Genomic DNA, 23,546 nt, shown 5'->3' on the forward strand with positions numbered 1-23,546 from the left:
ATTTCCCAAAGCATACATTTGAGTACTTTATAATTGATGTCAGAAAAAAATCATTTCATAAAATATATTGGCAGCTTAGAATAGGGATATGAAACTGCTAAATTGTGCCCAAAATGTTTTTCACCTTTTAGCACCCCAGTTTATTCAAGACCGATCTCAATGAGGTGTTTTAAACTTCATTTATTTGGACATTTTTCTAACCTGTGCAGTTTAACACATTATTTCCACTAACGTGGATTATAAGCAGTGCATCATTGCCAACCAGCATAAAATATTTAAGGTCAGCCCTTGGTGTATGGAAAATCCATACTTTTATACATCATATCAAGGAATTACACTTATTTTCTGCAATCTGTTTTTCCTTGCCATCTTGCTTTTCAGTTCATGAATGAGCCAGGACAAAATGGGAACACCAAATGAAAGAGAAATCAATACAATAAATCGATAGTTCCTTTCTTTAGGACTTCATAGACTTTCATGGTATATGCAGGCCCTGCCTGAGTCTGTCAGCTTCTGAGAAAGTCGATTGATACAGTGCTCTAATCAGCTGGGTTAACCACTTAAAAGGAGCACATTCAGTTTTAATTACCTGTACTATTTTTTTTTTAGGGTTGAGCTGAAGGATAGTCAAAGAACATCCTGAATTATACTCCTTTGAAGTGGGTACGGCAAACCCTCTGAACAAAACAAAATGCAATCCCCTGTGCAACTGACTTTGTTCCTTTACTTAAACATGTACACAAAAAGTTCATGCTTTCTTCCAATCAGAATAACTGAAAAAAGGGTAATCCTCAACTGAATTATTCTGACATGGAGACCTATTTTCAGGCAGTCTTCTTCATGCTTTAAATTATTTTTCAAAACTAAACCACAGATGTCATGTGACTTCATTTTACGACCTCTGATGAGTTCTCTCTTAGATTTTCAGTTTTATTAGTTCTATACCTGTTATCTTTCTAATTCTGCATAATGCTGCAATGCAATAATTGGGTCAATAGCTATAATTGTGTTTCCAGATTGCAGTTACTGCAAGTAAATATTATTAAATTATGCTATGCCTTTCTTTGCCTTTTTGTCATACTGTGGAACCACACCGTTATCTTTGCCTGATTCACAATTTTGTGTCAGTTTACAGACCCTGACTTGCGTCTGGTTTAAATGGAAGCCTTCCTGTCCATCAACAGAAGCCAGGGCTGGAGATTTGGGTATTTAACCCGACTCTCATGGTAAAACAGTTAATATTTGTAGAGTAAAGTTACTCGTGTGAAGTTAAACAGCCTAGAATGATTGTAGGCTTAATTACAGTACTGAAACTGCTAGTAAGGAGTCCCCTTGTGTTTTTTTTATTTATGTAAAAAGAGCACTTTTATTAAAAGGACACTTTTTGAACCTTACTTTGTCTGGCCTATATTTGTTCTGACTTGTGTGACCACCCCTGAACTTACTGCCAGGTAGTTTAATCACCGCCATCATGAGAAAAAAAACAAGAGAACATGATAAACTCCTAAAGCCCCTTGACAAAGAGGAGAAAGCTGAAGGCTGAAAGTGGGTGACAGAGTGCCCCCTTCCCGAATTACCTTTTTGTGCGCGAGCTGTGATTTCGAAATACTTGACAGTGAAGTTCTGTATGGAGAGCACCGCCATGTTGGCCTTTCTTTGCCAGTCGGAGTCCTCCTTCACCAAGCTCTCGATCCTCCGTGGGCCGAGGTAATCATTCTCCATGGAAATCTGAGAGGCAGGAAGAATATTCAGCTGCTTTCCCAACCGAGATTCCCGACCGCAATGTTCAATGTTCTGTTTAAAAAACAGTTCTCCCCGCTAACATTTGGTAACTCCAGTATCACAATGGTACAGTGGGACCAGCATAGTGTGGTCTTGTAACTGGGGGGTTTGGGATTCAAATTCTGGGGCCAAGTGACATTTGGGCCTTTATCCCAATTGCTGCTGTTCACCCAGCTATATGAGAGGGGACCAACTTTAATCTCGGTGACTGGCCGAACTCCTGTGTTGGGAAGGGAAGCGTCACCAGCTCTCTTTTTTGGACTGATTCCACATCTCTTGAAAGTTGTACACGATATTCTAAATTAAGTATTGCTACAGTTGTGCACTGTATAAAATTACAATACTAAAGAATGCAGACAGAGAATGGTTTTCTTTGTCTGCCACGAAAGACTTCAATGACAAATGACCTTTCCGCTTTTGCTTTTTCATTGCTTATTCGTACTAGGTCTTCTCTACTTAACAGAAAAAAAAAAACATCTCAGCATCAAAGGCAAGTGTTTTTCTCCAGGGCAAAGAGAGTATGCTAACAAACGGTCACATAATGACATTAAAAACTTGATTTGCAATAGTCCTATTAATTAACTATTGTTTATATTTTAAGCAGAAATTTTTTCAAGACACTTAAAGAACAATATCCATGAGCAATTAGCTTCAGTAGATTTGTCTACAGGTTTATACAAAGTAATTAACTCACATGACTTACATTACATTAAATGGTGATTTAATCAAATGAGATACCATATATAAATATGATGGATATCCCTCACGCCTACATGTTTTTGTCTCCTTCATGGTTATGTTTAAATTATAGACAATGTAATAAGAGGGTTTCTACACTAAGGAACTGAGAAATTGATACCCAGGTAAATATAACTTGCTGTTTTCTAGATTCACAATAAGATGTACAGTATTTGCTTTTTCAAGCTCCTCCTCTCTAATGAGACAGACTGGAGATAAATATAAGGTTATCCAGAGGGTAGTCAACCAAGAAAGCAACCAATTACACCAAATTAGTGGCTATCCAAGGGCTTCAAGTTTCAAAAACATGGAGCACACTGCAGTCTTAAAACATTACATTTAATAAGGCAAAGGTGATTTAGTTTTGCTGGTTCACAGAATTCAGCAAGAGTGGAAAGCGGAAAAAGTAGTAGCTTATGACCCAAACACGAAGGTTTGTTGATGACCTGGAACAGCAAACACTCTAGGGACATGAGTAGAAACAATATGTCTTCGACAAGGCCAAGAAAGTTATTGTAACTGAAAACAAAAATTGAAATCTTTCATTTACAGGACATAATGGAGAGAGAGATCATAACAAGTTGATTTTGGTGGAAAATGTTATTTTGAAAACCAGAATACCGACTCATCTTAATTCTCAAAACCCTTTACCAGGATTATTTTAGGTGTTTTTACGTTAATGGCAGCAGTTTCTTTGAAAACAATTATACTTGGAATACCCAGAAGACGGACTCTAAAAGTTGACGCAGTTGAGTCTTATTTCCAGTAGACTAACATTTCCAGGCAACTCAGAGATACTACTTCCCATTAAAAACATTTTTATAGGTTTCACTTCTGTACAGGAAATCAACTTTGCAGTTTATTTTAAAAAAGCAGACAGCAGTTATAACAAACTGTCATATTCTTGAATGTACTGTATAGCCTACAATAAACACCTCTCTACCAACAAGCAATTCGGCTAAATGTTTCCAAATGACCATTTGTTAAGTGACATATATTATATGTATACTTCTGGGACTCAGGAAGTGAATGAGCAACAAAAAGGAGACAAAGTCAAACTGCTACATTGAAATAACAAGTCAGCTTCCTTGGGAAGTAGCTATTATAGTCATTATGCATTCTATCTCTGAAGATTGTTCATCAACATCTATCATATCGTGTGTGTGTTGAAGCTCCGTATTGAAAAGAACGGCCCAACATATACAAAAAAAGGAGCCCAGTCAATTCTTTTACATTTTCCAGAAGCAAATTCACTTCTAGATCCCACTCTTTGTCACTACCCAAAGCTGTGTGAAATATATTGAAGCCATCTCAAAGCTGCCATGAGAAACAGCTCTCTGTACTTTATCCTGTTATAAAAATAATTAGCCTCTGCTAACCAAGAGTCATTTAAGTGATCCAGGGCAAACTAGAAACCGCAGGTAGCTCAATGGGGGAGCAATATAACCTCTTTATTTATACATCTAACACTTATGTAGGGACAGATCTCTAAATATCAGGACCTGTGCTTACTGTATGTCTCCACAAAGGAAGATTCTGGTTCTTTACAATCACAGAGCTTACGCACTATAGCAAAACAGATGTGCAGTAATGAGTCAAATAGCCTTTTGCCATTCACATCATTTTACGCTTCTAGGTCTTCTAGTAAAAAGCTAACAGATGATGCAAAATATTCTAAAGAAAATTTAAATGAAAGATTAGCAGTTATACTGCACAGCATATGTTTAAATTCAAGTCAACATATGCTTTAATTTACAATAGTTAATACTTTTTAAGTATTTTAAGAAATGTAGAAAATTTAAGTGGTACAAATTGTCCATCTACATCCAAATCTTTAAAAGTAATCAGTCCTTGTTCCTTCCATTCTGTAAATGTTTTATCATTTTGTGAAGGAATTAAGCCACAGTTGTAACAAATCAGAATATAAACAGATTTTTGGTAACTTATAGACATTTTTAATCTGATTTGATATTCTCAGGGTGCACTCAAAAGGACATTTGTGCCTGCCATTGTATTCTGTGATTCAATTCTACAAACAAGCAAAACAGAAAGAAAGCTGTTGGCTTGTGCTTCTGCTCTTTGTCTAAACATGCAAGAGTTTTGTTAACTGTGCCAGATTCATGGGGAAAGCCAGTTTGCCAATATATCATGAACCTTGCATTTGCAGCCCAATAATAATGATGAAAGACAGGAAGATCTAAACCTCCTGCATTCGTTGGATTTTGCAAATGAGCTTTGGAAATATAAAGAATCTTATAATTCCAGATGAATGTTGTAGTTATTGAGACTAGTGTCTTGAAAAATGAGGAAGCAAGAAACACAGGTAAATTCTGAAACAGTTATAAGAATCTGGGGAATGAATTTACTGTACACACTCCATCACAAAGAGTGACAAAGCAATAATATAATAAAAAACAATAACTGTAGCTAACTTTAAAATACTGCAGAGGAGCATGGAAAAATACTGCTACTCCATTATATGCGCGCTATCACCCCTCCCCCTAATAATTATTGCTTTTGATCACATGTATTCTTGATGAATTCCAAAATCAGCCACACAGTAAAGTATACTTACAGAAAGGAGGAATTTGCTTACTGTTTTTGTGCTGATTCATTTCTAAACCTTACTTTTCTCTTCACATTCCTGTTCAGATTGAACAGGACATAATACGTAATAATTGGGTTTCTACATTAAGGAACTATCTCTATTTTATTTTAAAAAACAGCTTTTATCCTGGACAATGTCTCTGGTCACCTGTAGGAGCTGAGTTGGAATCTTCCCCCAGGAGATTAATGGATTTTTGCCTCCTCAGGAGCAATCCAATTCAAACCAGCAAGGGTCTTAAGCAAACAGGTAGGAAGTCAGATGTGGTGTCATTTTAAATTAAATAACCATTGCATGGTGCTATAAACTCAGTGGGTTCATATTTTATTTTCACCTGTGAGTTATTTTTTCAGTACACATACTCTACGTCTCTCACAACTGCCTGGAATATGTTAAAATAATAAAACACCTTGAAATTACACCTTCTGAGAAATTCTCTGTTCTTTTATTGGTCTTCCAATTGGAATAAATTCCAATTTCATTTATTTAATTTTCAAGTATAGTTTTATTTCTGCTCACCTCCTCAGCTTTAAAAATTACTCCCTTTTTTCTCACACTTGGTATAACAAAATAAATGAGATTGTTGACTCTTGAGACATTCTTAGTACAGTATGTGTTTGATCCTTCGTATCTGCCACTTTTGTTTTATTTTATTGAACTGGTAGAAATCGCAAATCTTATGAAGGCAACAGTTATGTTGGAAGTCCGATTTTGATCATAAGGCTTTCAGATGGTATAAAGGCCTCTAACCTTATTCAGTTAAGCTTTGATGTCTTTTGTAGCACTTGTGGTACTGATGATAAGTTTACTAAGGTATACAAAGCCCTCAACATATTATAATGCTTCTCCGTTGATGATGGCTGGAAGTACTGCTATTGTATTGATGCTCATGACTTGTGTTTTCTTTTCTAAAACTTTTTTTATCATACACAGACAAGCAGAAAGCAATTAGAAGTGCAGCAGGACAAGAGAAAAACAACGATACACTGGAAAAAAGGTGTGTAACTGGAAAATAAACATAAACAAGGACAAAAATAGAACAACAACTACAGTATAAAACAATTGACATAAGAACACAGCAACCAATATGTAAAGCAAATTATGACTAGGGAAAGAGACTAGTAGTGAAGTTTCCAAAGGGAGCTGAAAGGATTAAAAGAATGCAAAAAATACTGCAAGGTTGAATAAAATGTATCTGTCTAACCTTGAGCTGCAAACATTACTTTTTTTTACGTTTTAGGAACTTCACTGCATCTCTCAAACACTGTATTGGTGTAGGAGTTGTAAATAACTTCTAGCTGAACATCTGTGCATCTGACACATACGTTTGCAAAACCCAAGGACTTTGACTGCAGTTTGGTCAGATAAATGTTACTGGGCCAGTGACCTAGCCAGGAATTTATATTTGGGGTGGCAGATGGGTGGGAGGGACACCCAGGGGAATTTTTTAATTATATTATTTGCCTTCTTAAATAGTCCACCGAAATGTCTGTATACGTTAAAACAACAGAACAAACGGTCATATCAAAGGATTGTCATTGAGTCTATTATGGTTCTCCCATGGTCTCTGTCATCTCTTCGTGTCCATTAGATAATTATGTGTAAGCATAACTACCATCTATAAATAGTAAATCATACTAAAATATCACAAATACAACTATCAAATCAGGCATCTAAACATAAGTGTACATTTATCCATACTGTATATGTCCATTCCTGATGTAAAGCCTTCGCTTCTCACTGTCTCTTACCAACTGAACTGACATGTGCTGCCGTCGTTCGAGCTGCAATGACATTATAGGATGACGAAAATCGCACACAATTTTCACTCAGTTGTATGGGAGTAATCTCCAACCATCTGCTGCGTATTTGCCAACACCGAGCGTTTTCAAGAAAGGCTAAATTACATAAGCAATCTTAAAAAATACATTCAAGGTGCGTCATAATTTTTTCTTACATTTATGTTTTTTGCTGGCAAACTGAAGGCAATATACGATTTCAGGTAATGCACTAAATGGCAGAAGCTACACTGTGCCATCACTTTTTATATGGTCTACCATGTTTTTTTTCACTACTACATATTTATTGTCCCACAACATATGTATTGCTCCTGTTGTTATTATTTATTATGTTTGTAATGTACTGTCTACATTGTGTGGTGTTGTCTGTTGTACTGTGTATGTCCCGAGAGATCAATGCGATTAAGAATTCCAATGTATGTGTACATATGGCAATAAACTACTCTACTACACTACTAGAGTGTGGTCAATGTTAGTTCACATTATTGCAGAGAAAGATTTAAAATATGAAAGTCCAGAAGGGAGCCAACCTTTGACGAGAGTAAAATTCGTACAAGTCTTTCTTACAACAGTCACTGTCCCATGCTGTATCTACGTTCAGAAAAAAAAATGCCAATTTAGTCTGTGGTAAATGGATGCAATACAAAACTTAAAATGTTAGCTTTTCTCATCTGGCACAAATTTACCTTTTTCTAATCCTCTTTTGAGAAGCTACTGTATGTCTCCAGTAATACTTTAACTGCAGAAAGGAATGAGGCCTGAAGGGTGATAATGGAGACATACACTTCTGAAATCCAAACTTTATAATACCTTTAATATTTAATACCCCTTTCATACCAAATACAGAGACCCTGGCAAGAAAGAAAGGATGAAAATATAACTGGCATACATGTGAGAAAATACAGAGATCCAGTATATGCTAAACTGTCTCTTGAACTGTGGCAAATCTCATTTGGTATGTTCGTAAAATGGCATAATATTCTATTTTTGAAGGTGTTACAGTCGGTGATTAAAAACCTGTTACTTTAATACTCAGATGCATGAACTTGTCAGGCTCCATTTTAAATGGAAGATTTGAAAGCGGGTTTAAAAGTAAATTCACTCTTGTGAAAATCCCATTTGTATCTAGAGATTACTCCGACTTGCTCCAATATAGAAGGAATGTGGGTATGGGGGACAGCCAGGTCAGAAACAAACAACTGCATGTCATCTGCATACAGAGAAATGTTATATGTCAAGTTCCTCAATTCATAGACAAAGTAAGTGCAAAACAATATATAACAGGGGGACTTAAAACAGTGACCATGTACACTGGCAAAAACTTTCCTGAAGCCTATGAATTAGATATGATTCATTCCGTTCGACTCATAGCTCTGTGATATTGAATAGAGCAAATAGCTTGTCTACAGTATATACAGTACCCCAATGGTGAGAGGGCAGGCAAAATTACAAAGAAGCAATGAGGGTGAAACTGGTGCACCAAAGCAGAGTCTTAGCCAATCAGAGCGGAGCAGGTTTATAATGACCAGAAGCTGTTCCCTTGTGCAAATGCCTTGCTCTCTACTAAATCCAATACATATTTAGTAGAGAGCCCTTTTGCAAATGTTAATCCTTCCAATGATGTCCAATGAGTGTCAAATCACAAAGGTTGAGTGATTATTTTTAATTAATCCTTAAATGTTCAAACTGAATTAAATTAAATTAAATTAAATGTTCAAACAAAATTCGTACAAAAATAAAAAATAAAAAAAATATGTTGATTTCATAAATATTCACCCCCCTTTGTCAATACTTGATGGAACTTCTTTGGCAACAATCATAACAATACAGTTATGAGTCTCCAATAAATAAAATACTCTAGGCACCAAATACAACTGCACATTGGGATGGTCCAATATTGACCTCCCCCAAGTTCTGTCAATTTGTTGGGAATTGTTGACAAACTGCAGTTTTCAAGTTTTGACATTCTGAGAGGTGGAAAATGGGACATCAGTGGAAGAGTGTGAATACTTATGCGAGGCACTATATGAGCCTGTGGCTCTTATAAACAATTTAGTTTAAACACATTTAAGTATTTCTCCTAAGGTTTGCCCCTTCATGGGGAAAAACATGTACGTGACATAAAAAACTACAGAAATGTCACACTGTTTCACACAGCAGTTCTCAATGTTGATTGGTTGATTGGTATGGTATGATGGTATGGACAGACTCACCATTTGGGAGGAAGCTGTAAACATCTGATCTCTCCCTGCAACCCTCCTCCTCTGACAATTTGCATAACACATACATATATGTATACGTCTCTCATTCTCGCTCACTCAGTGTGACACATACAGTATGCAACAGAGTCAAGGCATACTGTAATATAACCTGAAGTAACTAGAAAGCGACCATCTCACCTGCTTTAAAAATATTGTGATTCATCTCATAAAAGGCCTTATTCAGCACCATTTGGTGTCTATGACATTCATGGAAAGACACCATACTGGAGGTTGTAGAAAGGTTGTCAGGGGCTGCGTTATCACTGCATTATCACCTGATGTCCCCATTTCGCACTGTCTCCCAATGTCAACCTTAAAATGTTTTTCTTGCATTGCCTAGAGTATTTTTTTTCTTTGAATACGTTACGTCTCCAATACGGCTTAGCCTAGGAATAACACATGAGCCAGGTGTAACGAACAGTTCTTTCCGGACCCTATGCGGATGACACAATCCGAAGAAGTGGGGAAACACTAGGAAAACGTCATGCAGGAATACGGGGCTGAAAACAGGGGGGGGCATGTCCAAAGTGCGCTGGTGCACGGGGAAGGTGGGGCCGAGGCAAACAATCCAAAAGTAATCCATAGAGGGAATCCAAAAACACAAGAATAAGTCCATTGACAGGTGATCCATCCAAACAAGGAATTAAAACCATGAACCGGGTCGGAACCGGCAGACAGGGAACGGGAACAGAGATTAAAACCTTAAAGGGACCGGGTCCCGGACTCGCACGGTGCGGAAACCAGATGCAGAGCCAGGCTGATCGTCAGCGCCTGGCTTTTAAGGTGGGCAGGGAAAAGGGGTCAGGTGCACAGAATTAAGTCTAAAGTGAAAGGGCTGGAGCACCCTTAAGGAGGGGGGACTATAATCGTGACACCAGGGTTTAACGGACAGAAATACACACAATTCCGTGTAGGATGACAGAAAATACTTGGAAGTAAAAAAAACACAGGGGTAAGTGAACAACAACAAAAAAACAACAACTAACTACACTATTCTACAACCCTATTACCTTCTAAAACTGTCTCACAAGAAAGGGGTGGCAAGGCCAAAGCAAAGTCTTCCGCAAGCTACAGTATCTGTCTACTATCTAAACTGAGCTATAACGGAAAACTAAAAAGAAACACGAATGCCAACGCATCTCACGTTTTCGCTGTTTCTCCTTTTTACACCTCTCTTTAGAACTATCAGGACATCCCGTACCGTCATTTAAAACCGGACCGCTCTTTTCAACCAATCCAGAGAGAGACCTAATTTAGGGACATGCCCACGTCCAAAAATGGACACCCGCACAGGAGGGGAGTAAAAAAAACAGAACATAACAAATATAAATATCTTCAAATCACAAAGGTGAGATACTGTCTTCCTCCCCTCCCCTAGGAAATGGCCACTGATGTATGCTTTGTGATTGTGTAACTCTGCTTGTTAATTATGGTAGCATCAGTCCCGTTAAGGATAATTCTATGGAAGTTTTTGCTGGGGATGGAAAGGAGTTTTGAGTGTGAGGACTTGTCACAGTTGTAGAGCTCCCCTTTCTTTGGCACTCTTAAAATGAGGCCTTTACTCCAGTCTTGTGGCATGACATCATTTTCTCTTACTCTTCCCAGATGGGATGAGGGCCACCCTAGCAGTCATGTTCATACAGTACCTTTTTTTTCAATAGTTCTGCCTGAAGAGAGTCAATTCCAGGGGCTTTGCCATTTTTATTACCTTAATGGCTACACCCACTGTTGTTTTGATATGTGGGCTGGTGTCAGTGCCTACAATGTCATTGAAAGTGGCTTAGCTGGGTCATTAGCCACAGGCTGTTTTAAAACTAAAAACGTTCTGGGCCCACCTTGCAGGTTGTTCCCTTTCTGTTTCTGTTTCTCCCTTGTGTATCTGTGACTGGTATTCAAAGATTAATGCTTTGTCCACAGAGTTGTTTAGTGATCTTGAATACTGTGTTCAATGTTCCTCTTTCTGCAGTCAGTTTTGTCTCTCTTGCCAAATCCTCAACAAAAGCTCACTTGTCTCTTTAAACACTCTTCTTTACTTCTTTGTCTTTGTTCTTATATTGTTTTCCAGCTGAATAAGCCTGTAATGTAACATTCAGCAGTTTTTCCCTAAGCCTTCTTCTTTCTTCTTACACAGCTCTGTTGTTAGTGCTGTTTGTTCTTTTTTTTGCCTCTATCTGATGACTTTCCTGGCTATTCCTGTGTATGTGTTTTTGATGGTACTCCACTTCTCTTCAATTGTGTCTTGATCTTCTTCATTGGCTAATATGCTAAAGGGATTGCTGATCTTGATGATAAAAACTCTATATCAGATTTAAGCTTGGCAATGTAAAAAAAAAACTGCCAACATTGTCATCTGGTATGGGCGACCTAAAATTTTAATTTTAATTTAGCTTAGAGCTCATCAGGTAGTGGGCACTGCTGACATCTATCCTATGGTGGCTACAAATGTCCTGTAAATATCTCCTTCATTTGCTGTCCACAATAATGTGGTCAATCCAGGTAATAGTGTGACTATCCAAGGACCTGTAAATTAGCTTATGAATGTCTTTCTAAAGTAAAATTATGGCTTTGATGATGCAGTCGCCCCATAACTCTTTCACATTGGTGTTGGTGTTATCCACTCCAGCCTTTGCATGGAGCCTTGGGTCCTGTGTGATTTAGTTGTTCATACCAATCATTCTATGCTGAGTAGGAAGTTGCACAGAACTGAACAATGGTCAAGTCAAGACTTGGTCTAATTAGCCCATCACTGATATATTCTCCTTTTATGACAGACCGTGCCTTATCCTTGCTCACTACAAGGGCTACATCAACAGTGTGTCCATAATATATACGTGAAAAATAGGTGGTTGAGCCATTGCTTGTGACCTTGCGTCCTCAACCAACCCATCTACATTTCCAAATTTCAAGAATCCACATTTTTAACACTGCACCATTCTGCCAATATGTGCTGTCTTTGATGTATCATACATGGTGTGGAAATACTGTACCATACCCAGGAAGCTCCTCCTCAAGCTTCAGGGTTCATCTGTCAATAGTAAACATGCTTAAATTTTTAACAAGGGATTTTACAATAGAAAACAAACATGCCCCATATTATAGAAGGAACTCCAGCAGTATTGGGGTAATTCCACCATAACTAATACTGAGTTTCTACTGGCACTACAGCAGCTTATAACCAATAAACAGCTTGGACCTGTTTTTATAATGGTATTTTCACAGTAATTTTCACGGATATGAGCTACAATAACTACAATATATATTAAATCCAAGGATGGTTGCTGTACCCACAGATACTATGAATTGTAAATGTAACTCCAGTTCATAAAATGAGGGAAAAATTGAACCAAGAAACTACAGACCAATCAGTCTTTTACTGTAGGTGTGAATTTATGGTAACAATAGTGACAGCTAAACCTGAAAAATTATTACAAAACAAAATCATTTTAAGTATCATTCAGTGTGGATTTAGAACAGGGTTATTTGGTTTAACATTTTAGAATTCTTCAAATAAGCAACAATAAACAAATGAAGGTGGCCCCACTTCCGAAACGTTTTTTCTTCTCTTTTCAGCATGGAATAAACCTATTACTTGTAACAATGACAAATGATAATACCAAACACAATATACTGTCCTCAGATTTCCAGAAAGCTTTGCACTAAAGGTTCATTCTTAAATTAAAAGGTTTAGACATCAAGGATGTTGATCAAGAACACATTAATGAACAAAAAACAGGACATAATCTCAAAATGGCCTGATGTAAGCAGGGCACACTACAGAGATCCATGCGTGGCTCACTGCTCTTCCTGATCTTCTATATATAAGTTAGATGCAGGTATAAATTGGCAGATGACAGAAAAATATGGGTGGCAGAGTTTAAATAAAGTTTAGATAAATTTAGCTCCTAAATTACTAATTTAACTGAATGAGCAAGATGGGTCAAGTGGCCTCCTCTTGTTTTAAAAACCTCTTGTTTTTTATGTTCTTATGTGACGTTAATGAAATCTTTTTTCAGAAAGCTGAAAAAAAGCTCAATTTTAATGAGAAACAAATGTGGCCTCAGTCCCAAAACTGTTAGCTCTCTAACTTATAAGGCAAGCAATAAAATATATTTTAAAACTGATTAAATGTAAATAATCTAATAATAAGCTATTTCATAGTGGGGCATGTTTAACCCTCTATGATAAAGAGACTCACTTAAACATGCTTGTTTTCTTTATTTTGTTCTTTACTGGCAGAAGGGTTAATCATTTCTCAATAAATCCCTGTGCAGAAAAAAAAAAAACAGCCCTGTCCTCCGTCTCTTGCTATTTTGGGAAAATCAGTCACAGGGCCGGACATCTGATTGAAACAAAATAAATGTTTTCTTCCTGTTAAGTGACAAGAAAATAAAAGTTTAAGCTTGCTCATAATTAATTCTCTCTTCTTCTATAGTTTAAGCCAAATTATCTGACTGTCTTATTTCTGGTTCTGCTGGAGAGTTTATAAAAAAACATTTTTGCCTTTGGAAGAGCCAGGTTTAGGCATTTACAGATTTTTAGATGTTTTTGTGCATTTACAATAAGGGACACTTTGAAATTTTGAAATACATTTAATTTCAGAATGCATTTCCACGCTTCTTCTCTTCTCATCATATGGTTGTCATAATAGACTATATCAAAGAAATGTAGTCCTTTTCTGTCAAATGTAATAAAGAATAAATCACCTTGACTTGTGTCTTAAAACTGAGGCAGCATCTTTTGTTTTGAATTGGTTTTCAGGGTAAATGATTAAGGCAAATTCCTGCAGTTTCAGCAGTGGCGCAAGAAATATTACAGGATTTACTTTTAGAGTAATTTGATTAATTGACTAGAGTTAAACAATTCCAGTTTGACACTACTCATCTGCTTCCACTCTCATGAAATAACAGGTAGGAAATCCTAGCTTTGGCATCAGATATCCTATCCACGGCATATGGATGATAAAACTGCTTTTTATCTACATGATAAATGTGTTTAAATAATGTATTTTCTATTTTTTACTACAGATGCAAAGAGTGAAGGCTTGTTTTTTAGATCTTAAAGAGTACAGTATGCATTGCTTCCATATTTTCTAATTATTCTAATTATTTTTTTAATGTTAAACGTCTAGACGTCAATTTTGACAGTGGTCCCCAACAGTCCTGCAGGTTTTATAACCCTGTGAAGTAGACTTTCCAAATAAAAAACAGAGTGGCACATGCAGGAGACTGGGTAAAGTCTGATGTTGGATAGGAGGTGCTTCCCTTTGTTACTGTAAATAGTTAAAATTAGGATCTGACTAGCTGGTCACAAAAGATACAAATTCACCCTTTGTAAAAGCAGGGGTATTAACCCTGGTCTCCTACCTGTAGGTAGATTCCACCTTGAGCTTTCAAATTCCACACTACCTAAAGTTCCCTCTAAGTTCAACTGGTGAGCCAATTTCTTCCTTTTCTACCTGGTTTGATAGAGAAGGACATTCCACACAGGAGAGGAACCGACTTCATTCACCAATAAAGCTCCACACGAGTATGCCTTCTCCTTTGAGTAGCTCCTTTTTTTGGACTGCACACTTTTGCTAGATCAAAACCACTTGCTTCTGGAAAATGAAGTTTATAAGAAACATCATAATTAAAGTTGAAAAGTCAGAATCCTGAGGAAATCATAGAACGAGAGGCCACAGAACAAAACAAGAAAAAGAAGAGGAAATGCAGAAAAATACTTCCTAGTCTTGTGTGAATGGTTTACATTGGGTTAACTTCAGAACCAATTTAATGACTTATGCATCTCAGAAAGCAATAACAGGCATACATTCCTGACAGAATCTTGATAGAGAGCACAGGAAAAACATTAATGCCTTGCAAAACATCCTTCGATCTCTGCTAGATGTCACAGTAAATTTAGGATTAGGGCACAGGGTTAAAAATGTTAAAAAGTCACAATTTAGAAAAACCTTTTGAGCTAATGAGCATGCTATTTTATTGCTTTCAGATTATTCAGTTCTGAGGGCTAAGCTCAGCCCCTGCCGGTGTTCAACTGAGGTCCTTGCAGGCTCAGATCACACAAAACTCCACTCCCCAGCCAGCATTTTCATATGTTATACAGTACCAAAAGACTGAATCATGTGGTCCAGGAGAATTTTGTCTGAGTTTCAAGGGGGTGACTTTGCTTTTGTAATATGCTACATACCACTGAGCACTGCTATACAAGGAAATTATTGACAGCATTTAAGCCTTGAATTTAAATGCAAAAAATAAATGGCTAATTCAGGAATGTTCAAAAGTTATTCGGGTGGTATTTCTTTACTATTCTATCTGAGCTCATTAAGATTTTATGTCTAATATTAGAAAGCTTGACGTCAGTAACACCACTAGACAGAGATCAGATGGTGGAATGGTTGTAAAAATCAGCCAGATACTACTGTTATAAAAAAATCTGTAAGGTACAGGAATCACTGCTAAAATATACACTTAGTACTTATGACATTAAACTGAATGTGTACTTGAACTCTGGGTATCTTCCAATATGATTTCCCCCATTATGATACAAGACAGAGACACCAAGACAGAGTAAATACTTCTACAGCTGAACTTCCATGCTGAAAGGTAATGAAATACACATTTTTGCTGTGAAGCCTTCTTCAGGTGTTAAGGTTCCATAGCCAGAGTGTTGTGTTTCTTTTCCTTTCAGCATGGAATGTACCCTTACCTGTTCCTTTGCAGCCTATGCAAGCTGATGCAATTCCCTACCTAATTTTGTTGGAAATTTGAAAAATAGAAAACATGCTAAGAAATCAACAAATGGAAACATTCTGACCCGTTTTGGTAATTGTTGCACTGCATGCTGAGTCCTAAGCAAAATCTTTTTTTCTGAAAACAAATGAATCATCTTATTTCTTCTTCCACAGAAGGTAGTACAGTATGTCACCTTAGGTGCCACGAAGAGCACCTAAAGGTAACACACTTCAAGTACATGTTGTATGCACATAGACAAACTCATAAAAACCTTCTATTCCTGTAAAAAAGCAAAAGAGTTAAGTACCTGAATTTTGCAGTTACTCAGCATTTGACTCAAAATCCCATTCTTTTGTTAGCAGATCTGCTATGTTTTCTTACCGTCACCTTTCCACAGCTCACGCTGTGAAAGTAAGTGTATATGCTAAAAATAATGGGGAAAAAGAACAAAAACAAAATCACCAAACTAATAAGACATCCATTAATTTCCGAACCACTTTATCCAATTCAGAGTCACTGGGAGAGCCAGACCCTATCCTGGAAGCAATAGTGTAAGGCAGGGTACACCCTGGACAGGATGCCTGTACTTCCTGTATATAAAAAGACAAATTCCTAATGCAAGAAATTGTATATGGCTAATACAGTAATCACCCATACAGACACAGACACACACTCTCACAACAGAGCCAGTTTAGACTGTGGGAAACCCACATGGGGAGAACCTACAAACTCCACACAGATAGCACCCCAGGTCTGGAATTGAACCCAGGATCCCAGTGCTATGCAGCAGCAGTATTACCACTCTGCCACAGTACTGACCTGAAGTAATAATCAACGAGGTAATTCTGTGCTTGTGTTAAAAAATACAAAACAATCTAGAGTGAAACATCTGAATCTCCACCTTTAACTACTCTAAGCAATTGGCAATTTTCTTTTTCACAGAACAGTCTTTAAAGAAAAGATTTTACTTTACTTATTAGCCCACTTTTTCCGATTGCAGCTGTTCTGAATAACAATGGTAAGACACAACAGCAGCAATAAGAAAAAGCATACCAGTGTTTGCACTGTGCAAAGTCAAAAAGAATAACTGAAGGTGTGTTGTGAAGCCACTATGTATGTCCGTATTAAGTAGCAATCCTGTCATATATCTTTTTGATGCCCATTTGTGAAATTATTTAACTGTATGCACGTCCTAATGTTACTAAGGATTATCCAGAGATACTTTTAAACTGACTAAAATGTTTTATCTTGATTGGTTTTCACTTAGGGTGGCATATACTTAAGCTCGAAGAAGTCATTAAATATGGAAGAATGAAAGTAATTTGATCTGGTTCCAGTAAGGTCCAGCAGTCATCTCAGCACTGCAGATAAACAGTTATGGAAATGTCTGTTATCTGCCTAGATTTCACTCCATTTTCTATTTTTCGATATATACTAGCAGCTCCTAAACTGATTCACAATGGAAGATGTTCAGATAAATTATTTTAAACCAAAGACAAGTTCCACAGTTTTGGTGCTGTAGTTCAAAAGAAACATGGAGTGGTTAATTCTGATCATGTGAACTTTATGATCACTTGTGAGGTGGAAAGTGGAAAGCCAATACTTGATACAATGCTTGATGCCACTGCATTGCACTCCAGAAGTCTCCAGGACATGGCCTACATTGCAGAATAGTCACCTGTAACTCTGGACTCCTGTTTAAAGGCTTTCTTAACAGTAGTTAACCTATAACTAAAATACACATGTACAGCAGTTTAGGAAACTGGATGATATTAATCCAAAACCTCTGAGAAGTTGCTAGAACTTGATCTTCCCAACTTTAATAGACCCATTCATCTCCAAGACTAAACTGCTACTCACTATACCTGCATACAGCAAACCCATGAAACACAGAATAATGTTTTGGATTGAAAGACTAGCATGTTTTCATTCAATATGCATTGGTATCTTCTGTTGTAATTTTGCCACTCCGTTCTAAATCTCTTGTGCTGAAATAGATAACAGTCTTTCCAGAGGAGCTATTCCAAAGCTACACATGACAGTCTAATTTCAACCCATAAACAATAAATGTTGTCAGCATCTATAATATGAAATATTAAAACACATTTCTTACTCATCCACTATGGAAAATGCATTCCATCTTAGTTAAGGATCTGCCTTTAGGAAATGGCTTTCATTCATTGAGCCAACCAGTGATGGATGAATTGTATTCCCCTTTTCCAGTATACAGTATGTAAAGTGCTCTTGAAATGAAAGACACCACACAGATTACTATTGCTAACTCATATAAATCAGGTAATGAGTGGTATCTGTAACACCAGCCCTATATGAGTTTGGTTAAAAATGAGAGATGGCCATTCAGCCAATCTAACTAGTTTAATATTTAATTAATATTTCAGCCAGCCGTGTCTTGAAAGGAGAAAAGTATCGGATTCATCAACATGGATGGGTAGCTTTTTCCCCACTCCTGAAACCCTTTCTGTGAAGAAGTGCCTCCTGTTCTTGGTTTTAATTTCCATTTGTGCCCACTGGCTTGTGTTTCACTACTTTTCTGAAGACCCTTGGGATGACTTTGTCAACACCTTATTATATGTTTTTATTTTTAACACAGTTTTATAAGCAGAAGTGAGTACTGCAATAGATTGATATAATTATGATGCTGCACTTTAATTTTTTTTAATTATCTTAAACGGAACACTTTCTATGCCCGTTTAAATGATTTATTAGAGATTTACTAGGTGTTTTTTAATGCTATTAATGCAATGTGTTCATTTACCGTATATATATAGACAGTATGCAAAGGAACAAGTAATAGGTTTATTCCATGCTGAAAAAAAAGAAGAAAGAGAACACAACGTTTCGGCCGTGGAGCCTTCTTCAGGTGTTTTTCTTCTTTTTTTCAGCATGGAATAAACCTATTACTTGTTCCTTTGCAGCCTACGCATGCTGACGCAGGTACCCACCTGAACTACTAATTAACTACTAATTAGTAACTACCTAATTACTGTGTTCTGATAATTACTGGATGCGCCTTTGTGTCAGGGAAGCAGTTGGGAATAATGTGTTGGGAACAGTGTATGAATCAATTATTCAAATGAATAAGAACAACACACTTGATATTGTTTAACTTTTAGTCTTAATATAATTGATGTGTAATAATGTGATACGTGTTGCTGTTTAAATATTAACTACAGCTCTAGAGGAAGCCTTTCTACAACGCAGTCTAATTAATTTGGTTGCCCTGTAAATAAGGTTAAGCTAAATATTTCTGTTTAAAAGCAAAGGTTAAGAAAATATTTTGAATATCTTTTCTGTGGCCCAATTTGTGAAACTGATGTGACATGCACTCTAGGACCAGTACTTTATGGAGCGTGGTTTTACTTGTATTGACCTTACCAACTTTCACTGAAAAGACCATATAAATCTCTCACCCAATACAAAAAGTGTTTCATGGCCTACTATGGTGCCAGCATATATCCTTTAAAAACAGAAGACTCTCCTTCTCTTATAAGAAAAAGACTGCAGCTCTACGGACACAAAGCAGGTAATTTTTATGGACATAATGAAGATTATTTCATAAGGGCTATTACTGTGATCGCCAATAACATCTCAATGGTAATAAAAAGGAAATGAGCTTTGGCTACAAACCTACTAGGGGGTTCTAATGGAGAAAACTGTTAAACAAATGGTCACAGACTAAAACAGAATAATTTTTACATGCACACAGGCTCTGCTGCAATTTGTTGGCAGTAGGGTGCCCCACATCCCAAATGTAGCATTACATATGTTTTCAATTGTACAGCTAGAGACTAGAATTGCTCCACACAGACATAAGCCAGAAGGATTAGTTTCTGATGCTAAATTTGTACTACTTTATGCAATATTACACTTTAGCTACCCCTCTTATTCTATGTGGCCGGATGAGGAGCAATACTATCATGAATGCACTAATTTCCATTTTATACAGTAGAACACCATGAAAGGGGCATTATTTCATTTTTAAAGATTCAGTTGATACATTTTAATGTTTATGGTACATTCTTGTCTTTCCATCTTTGTGTTTACTGTTGTCTTAAAAAACAGCAAGATACTGCTCTATTTGCTGTTTGATAACCCTTAATGGTCCCGTTAAACTGTCAGATTATCAGAATCTGTGACTGTATGTGTACTGTATGTGCATACACTACATTTGTTGTTATACACATTACTAGAGGACACAAAAAGAACAGAGGAGGAAGAGGTAAATATACAATCATACACACAGTCCTAAATTACCAAAACAGTAATTAACCATCAAGTCCAAACTCCTATGCTGTGCTTTGACAGTGCAGTTAAAGTCCTGGTGCTTTTTTGTGTTTTCATAGTGCAATCCAACACTTAAGGGTGGTAAACTGCAGAAACAAATGTGGCAATAAGAGTTAGTTGTTTACTATATGTGACTCCTGCAGCAAATAGATAAAACACACAACTTTAAGTAATGACTGAATAGATGCTACAGAGCAAAAGCTACACAGCAACAGAATAAGCCCTTTTCTTTTTTTCCACAGTGGAGAATAATCAATAATTTCTTCTGCCAATACTTTAAGGGGATTATTGTCATGAACAGTTCTTTCCGGGAAATATGCAGACGACACAATCCAGAAGGGAGTGAGGAAACGCTAGGAAAAAATCATGCAAGAGAGGGTATGGAGACAGGGGGTGTGTCCAAGGGGTGCAGGTGTCCAGGGAGAGTGAATCCGGGGTGAACAATCCATGGGAAAATGCAAACAGGTAATCCAAGACAGAAGGTAGAGTCCAAGGCCAGGGGATCCATCCAGGGAATAAAACCACAAACCGGGTCGGGACCGGCAGGGCGGGGAATCGGGAACAGAAGGTTAAAAACATAACGGAGCCATCCGCAGCAGTACTCTGGGCTCTCACGAAGCGGGATTCAATGAGGAACCTCGAGTGACGTCTGCGTCTGGCTTTTTAGGCCCCACAGTGGTGCACAAGGCCGGCATTTATTAAAGATACTGTACCTGTGTTTACATGTCTAGATAGCATATTGTTGCATAAAATTAAAATCATTTCTTGAAAATGATTACTTAAAGGTGAGTTTATCAACTGGATATCGGAGAGGGATGACTGGAGCATCTGTTCCCTAATGCATGGAACATTCAGGTGCAGGAGACACCTCCCTAATGTTTCCCTGCACAAACCAGCCAAGTTCAAGCTCTCACACATACGCTCTGTTTCGTAGCACAACGAAACCACACAGAATGCAAATGGAATTCAAATAACCCATTTTCCCCCTCACTGTGTCAAGGCCAGCTGCCCTACATTCTAAACAATCTCCCGTGGTTAAGAGCATGAACAAAGAAAATCTAAAAATTCAGGCACCGAGAGACTCAGAGTTTGCATAGCTTTCAGAATCTCTCTCCTTTTGTATAACCAAACGCAGATGTCTGTATGAACATGACCTATCTATATGCAACCCCCCAGAGCCTAAACTGATTGATTACTGTAGCTCTTAAACTAATTGCCTTCTGTTGACATTCAGTATCACTGGGGATATCTCAGCGATGCACATTTACAGATTTCAAGGGCCACAGTGTCTTTTGGTTTTCCTTTCAGCTGAGGTGTTAATTATCCTAATTAAATAATTTGCTCAACTGGTTCATTGGAACTTTTTACCTAGATTTCTTGATACTGTACTTTGACCAGACTTCATGGTGTCAACAGATCTTCAGACTTTCAAAAAAAAAAATGTTTTGTTTAAAGCATACACGAAATCATTTTCTGAGTTTTAGAAAGACATTATATAGAAAGGCAATGTCTCGTCAGACAACAGAAGGAAAGACTGAGGAACTATGAAGCAGCACTGGATATACTGTACTGTATGTACAGTATACATTGGCGTATTCCATTTCTTTAAATCTGTATCAAGTCTGTTTCTAAACTGGATGCTTCTTTGTTGTTATGGGTCAGTGGATAAACAAACACTGTAGTTCCCAACTAAAGTCAGAAAAGTAACACAGTTTCAGAATCTCGCTGAAGCCACAACACGCCCACCCAGACCACACAATTACTGGCTTTAATCCAAAGATATTTAATGGCCGCCCTCTGAAGGGCATGACATAGAGAACACAAGAACTGGGAATACGTGAGGAGGGGTGGCACTGTGATAAAGACCAGAAGAGAGTCTCCCTTCAGCATTTCCACTGATTTCCAAATACTTTCTCACAAAGACACAGTCAAAAATATTCTTTATATTGGATAGGAGAACTTCCTCGAATGCTATGTTATTCTCGTGGCTTGTCCTAAAAATAGCACATTTCAAGTGCACAACTCTACATTGTAGGGTAGTCTACCTTGTCTATCATATCGCAGATTATCAAATCACAACTTTATTTCTTAGTGGTAAAGGCTGATATGAGTCACTGAAAGAAAGAATGCATCTCAGCTGCAGTACTAGCACAGCACGAGTCATCTAAAATCACAAACTTAATTTGGAAAATTTGGAAAGGAAGTTTGAAAGGCCTTTTGTTTTCATATGATGGCTCAGTTAAGTCAAAATCTTGTCAGATGTAGTTTACAGTTAAGAATATGGTGAGTGATTTCATTCTGATTTAATCAAGGCCCATTCTCCACCAGAGAACCACAACGTCTACACTGCTTTAGTTTATTTTTTACTCCTATTCAGGGGATTGTGACAATACTGCTTTTGGGTCCTATACTGGGTTGTCCTGTGTGTAGAGTTTGCATGTCTGTGTGGATATTCTTTGGATGCTCTGGTTTCCTCCTACCTCCAAAAGGTATGCTAGCAAGGTTAATTGGTACCTCTAAATTGTCTGGGTCTACATCCTGTGATAGAGTGGCATCCTGCTGTGTACCCTGTACGCCTGAAACAGGCTCCAGGTTTCTGTGACCTTTTCCAGGAATAAGCAGCTTTCATATAAAGGAAGGATAGATTTAGGCCACCAGCATAATCAGTCAGAAAAAAACAGGAAGAGCTGAACAGGAAAAAAACCAAAATGCCCGGAGTGTGATTTTGAAGCAGCTGGCAGAAAAGATCCTATACAGTTCCATTATTGTTATTCAGAGCTCTAGATGAGTAGGCAGGTGGATAAACACAAGTTTCTATTCTGTTACTGCCAGCTTTCCAGTGATAATTAGTGAACTCTCCTCCAACTTGCAAAAATCAAATGAACTGACAGCCACAGACATATCTAAATGTCTATTCAGCATTCCTGGTTCTGATCAAGGTCCCATTTTTTCAGTAAATTGTCATTGGCACAGCGATTATTTCAACTGATGTAGTCACTGTGCATGAATGTATTTCTATCTAGTATAAGTGATACTGTACATACATCTTGATAAGAATACACAAAAAGAGCAGGGTAGAGTAAAAAAAATCTGTTTCCCTATATTTTTTCCCTGATGGTTCCCTAGATGGAACTTTTGTATTATTGCCATTGAGCTAGTCATTTGTTGTTTGCTGTTTCAGTCAAACTATAAAAGCCTTCTTAGAAAACTAAGAAAACAGCCTTTAAAATATCTTTAACACTAAATGTGAGGTACAGTCATGGTCAGTCTCAGGCTGCTCTGACACCCACTGGAAGCAGCGATATCCGTGTTGCACTCGCATTTG

At 37.4% G+C, this 23,546-nt stretch overlaps 1 protein-coding gene across 1 annotated transcript in view; it reads right to left on the reverse strand.

Annotated features, from left to right (window-relative positions):
• Window positions 1–23,546, reverse strand: part of jmy (junction mediating and regulatory protein, p53 cofactor) — a 73,297-nt gene that overhangs the window by 21,529 nt on the left and 28,222 nt on the right. Inside the window, exon 3 of the mRNA XM_069187178.1 lies at window positions 1,578–1,728. Within this exon, the coding sequence (XP_069043279.1) occupies window positions 1,578–1,728 (151 nt within the window). The remainder of the gene's footprint in view (window positions 1–1,577; window positions 1,729–23,546) is intronic.

This window comes from Lepisosteus oculatus, chromosome 3 (genome assembly GCF_040954835.1).
Source record: "Lepisosteus oculatus isolate fLepOcu1 chromosome 3, fLepOcu1.hap2, whole genome shotgun sequence".
NCBI lineage: Eukaryota > Metazoa > Chordata > Actinopteri > Semionotiformes > Lepisosteidae > Lepisosteus > Lepisosteus oculatus.